The 2,445-nt window shown below is 58.8% G+C and overlaps 1 protein-coding gene across 1 annotated transcript; it reads left to right on the top strand.

Annotated features, from left to right (window-relative positions):
* The first annotated feature begins 453 nt into the window (after positions 1 to 453).
* Positions 454 to 1,224, top strand: FERD3L (Fer3 like bHLH transcription factor). The gene has a single exon (XM_071429933.1). The coding sequence runs from the start codon at positions 454 to 456 to the stop codon at positions 1,018 to 1,020; it is 567 nt and encodes a 188-aa protein (XP_071286034.1). The 3' UTR covers positions 1,021 to 1,224.
* Positions 1,225 to 2,445: the final 1,221 nt, after the last annotated feature.

Genomic DNA, 2,445 nt, shown 5'->3' with positions numbered 1-2,445 from the left:
GTCCCCTCTTCAGGACATCATTAAAAGCATACATGCAGTTGCCTGACATCAATTGTCAGGCTGGCTCCCAGGGTTCAGAGATCCCGACAGAAAGCAGGAAAACAAGCCCAGTGGAGACCCGGCTCTGCTCCTGGGGGCTTTAAGGAGGCTGAAAATCGTTTTGTTGCGGGTGTGTAAGAAGAGACAAAAGTGCTCAGCAGGTAAGAGCGGAGGGTTTTGCCAAGAAGAAACTGTCCTTGATCGCTGTGACAGGATTGACTCGCTGGGGACTCCTCTCTCGGGAGCATCCACGCGTCCCCGAGGGGATTGCCTGTCTCCTCTCATCAGCATCACGGCGAGAAATTTTACAGCCGCTCTTTCTAGTCCTGCTAATCCTGTTATCCGGGGGGTTATAAATATTAAGGTCGCCGGGGCTGGGGATGGGGGACCAAAATAAGCCCTCTCTGAAGTAAGATGTCAGCCAGCCTTTTCCCAGCCCACCAGTGCCCGGGGCTGCTGGATGAGCTGCACGGCAGAGCCCCGCAAGTGCCCTGCCCGGAGGGGCTGCTGGGCACCTCGGTGCTGGATTTCGTGGCCGACCTCTCCCTGGGCAGCCCCCAGGGAGCCCCCCGGGCTGAAGCGGGCCTGGGGCTCTGCGAGGTCACCACCGGGCCTCCCTTCGGGGACAGGGTCCTGTCGCTTCGGGAAGGGATGGCCCGAGGTTTACCCCTGGCTGCTTTCGGAAATGGAGATCCCGAAGACGAAGAAGAAGAGGAAGAGGAAAGGATGCGCAGTGCTTCCCTCCTGGACAGACCTAGGAGAAAACGAGTCATCACCTACGCCCAGCGCCAGGCTGCCAACATACGCGAGAGGAAGAGGATGTTCAACCTCAACGAGGCTTTTGATCAGCTCAGGAAGAAGGTGCCCACCTTCGCCTACGAGAAGAGGCTCTCTCGGATAGAGACCTTGCGCCTGGCCATAGTGTACATCTCCTTCATGACTGAGCTCCTGGACGGATGCAGCAGACAGGAGGCGAGCTAGGGAGCGCCCGGGCCCGGCGGGATACGGCTGGGGCCGGGCATCACCCGAGACAGCGAGCAGGTGGCCTCGGCGCCTCCCTCCTGGGGAAACAGATCCGTGGCTCTTGCCTCGGCTTCTCACACCGCAGCCGGGACCGTGTAGGTGTGGAATGCAAAACCAGGAATGTTTGGAGAAGCGTGCGCTGAGGTCGGGAGGAGTTGCGGAGAAGATGGATGGAGAGGCTCAGTGTGTTGCAGACTTGTTAATATTTATATTTTTTGTAAACAGAACGGGGTCGGGGGGTGGGGGGGAAATGAAGGTTCAAGGCTCCTTGGTTCGTGTTATGTTGCCAGCTTGCTTTAATATCTTTCCAATTTGTTGCTTTGGAGAAAGACTGGGCCGGGGCAGTGGAGCCCTTCCAACGTGTGGAACGGGTTTCCAGCGGGTTCGGTTCCTGCCCAGCTGCCTGCCAGGGAAATCTCGGCCTGTGCATTTTAACCCAGCGCTTTCTGCCTTTTAAAAAATAAACAACAACTCCCTTTTCTTTGAAATCCAGTCTGGCAAGTCCACGCCGTGTGTCACGGGGCCAGGGAAGGCGAACATCTGGATACAACCGCTTGTTGTCACGATTTTTTTCCCGGAACGTTTCTGTCCTTGCGTGTGGGCGGCCAGCGCCGTCGCTGGCACCGGGCGGGAGCTGGTGCAGGAGCGCCCGGCCCGGCCCGGCCCGGCGGGGCGAGGTGCGGCTGTCCGGGATGCTCCGCAGCCTTCCCAGCACCGGCGGGGCCAGCCTGGGGAGCCGTCTGCGCCCTCCTGAGAGAGAACACTTGTGAGTTTGTGGGCTTTGGTTTTGGGGACGTCAAGCGGAGACGTTTTCTCTCTCACCGCGCATTCCCTTACAAACGCACGCACACACACACGCACGCCACGTTTCGACTTTACAAGGAATAAAAACTATGAAATACATTCTTAAAAGCTGGAGCGGGAGGAAAGGAGGAAACCCGAGTCGGGCATAGCCCGGGGACATAGATAGGGTCCACCCCGGGGACCTCTGTCTAGCGTTACCTACTGATGCCTTCGCAGGCATCTCTGGAGAGGGGCGAGCTGCCGGGAGAGCGGCAGCGGCGGGAGGCGGCCGTGACTGGGCTGGGAGCGGGGCTCAGGGTCTCCCCTAGAAGCCCCTCCGACCCATCTCGCTGTGCCTCTGCCCTCCCTTCCATCTCCCCTCCCCAGTTCCCTCTGCTGCTGGCCCTTCCTTTGCTGCTGCTGGGGAAGACCGGGATTTCTCCCCGCGTTCGCAGCGGACGGGCAGCAGCCAGCCCGCTCAGAGCCGCTCCACTCGCATTAAACTGCCCATTCAGGGCCGTGGGTCTGTGTGGCTGCACAGGACAGCTTTTGTCTCCATTATATAAAATTACCGTGATATTAGTAAAATCAAGATTTACC

This window comes from Agelaius tricolor, unplaced genomic scaffold, assembly GCF_023055355.1.
Source record: "Agelaius tricolor isolate 1412-34295 unplaced genomic scaffold, bAgeTri1.0.p SCAF_6, whole genome shotgun sequence".
Classification (NCBI taxonomy): Eukaryota; Metazoa; Chordata; class Aves; order Passeriformes; family Icteridae; genus Agelaius; species Agelaius tricolor.
This window is presented reverse-complemented; position numbering and strand designations above follow the sequence as displayed.